The 1,107-nt window shown below is 62.4% G+C and overlaps 1 protein-coding gene across 1 annotated transcript in view; it reads left to right on the plus strand.

The window, feature by feature from the left end:
* Positions 1-305: 305 nt before the first annotated feature.
* Positions 306-1,107, plus strand: part of LOC104072574 (microtubule-actin cross-linking factor 1-like) — a gene marked incomplete at its 3' end in the record, with an annotated part of 29,290 nt that continues 28,488 nt past the window's right edge. Inside the window, exon 1 of the mRNA XM_009572085.1 lies at positions 306-812. Within this exon, the coding sequence (XP_009570380.1) occupies positions 306-812 (507 nt within the window). The remainder of the gene's footprint in view (positions 813-1,107) is intronic.

Consider the following 1,107-nt stretch of genomic DNA (forward strand, 5'->3'; position numbering starts at 1 on the left):
CCAACCCACTGGTGTATCCGGAGCTCGTGGACGGTTGCGTGGTGGCAGTGCTGGTGGCTTGTGGGATGCAATCCCCTGAGATGGGTGCATGTCCAGCTTCTGGCTTGGAGGGAGCTGGTTACCCCAGTGCTCCGGTGGGGTGGGGTGAAGATAACCAAGACTTTCTGGTCCCCGATGGTGAAGTATTGCAGCTCCCCGAGGAGACCTGTCCCGGCCGAGCGTCCCCCTGCCAGCCCCCAGCTCCTGACACGGTGGCAGAGGAGTCACAGTCCCCCCCGCAGCACAACGAGGACAGTGTCGAGGGAATGGATCCATCCGAGACCCATCACCTTCTGTCTGGAAGGACAGAGCTCACCAACTGGGATGTCCCAGAACTGGTTTCTGAGGATGAAGCCGCAGATTTGGGATCAGAGAGTGATGGAGCTGAGGGCCAGACTCATCCAGCAGAAAGTGAGGATGCTCACCGTGGTTGTCTGCTGCCTTTCCACGCCGGCTCTGCATCAGAGCCGGGCTCTGAGGCTCTGACAACATCCCCAGTGCCTGTTGAGGACCTCCCATGGGAAACAGTTCCCCTGGGCCAGGGCCTGGCTCTGGAAGAGGCTGCCCACGCTCAGGGGACCCCTGTGGAGGTGGCTGTCACACACGGGGAGGCACCAGCAGCCGTTCTGCAGCCGGGAGACCTGGACTTGCTGTTTGCCTGCGGCTGGGAGGACCGGCCGGCGGCGCGGTGCTATACCGTGGTGCTGGGTGAGGGGGTCCCACGTGCTGCCAGCCCGGCCACCCCAGAAAAGCTTCCCGGCATGTTGCCCATTGTGAGGCAGCCTGCTCCTGATGCTATCCCATGGGATGTTGAGGAGCTTTATGTTCCAGCCGACCCATCAGCACCGGTGGATTTGGCTGTCCCAGAGCCCCAGGCTCAGGAGACCCCCCCAGCCACTGGGGATCCTACCATGGATGCTGAGGAACCACGTACTGAGCACCCACCTCCAGATGCCAGCACCACTGCCGTGCCCTTGGTGGTGGAAGAGCTTCTGGATGCCCCCGCACCGTTTGCTGATGTGCCTGTTGCCGCTGTGCCACCCGAAACGGCCGAACCATTTGCTTCCG

Source organism: Fulmarus glacialis, unplaced genomic scaffold, assembly GCF_000690835.1.
Source record: "Fulmarus glacialis isolate BGI_N327 unplaced genomic scaffold, ASM69083v1 scaffold16682, whole genome shotgun sequence".
In the NCBI taxonomy this organism is placed as follows: Eukaryota; Metazoa; Chordata; class Aves; order Procellariiformes; family Procellariidae; genus Fulmarus; species Fulmarus glacialis.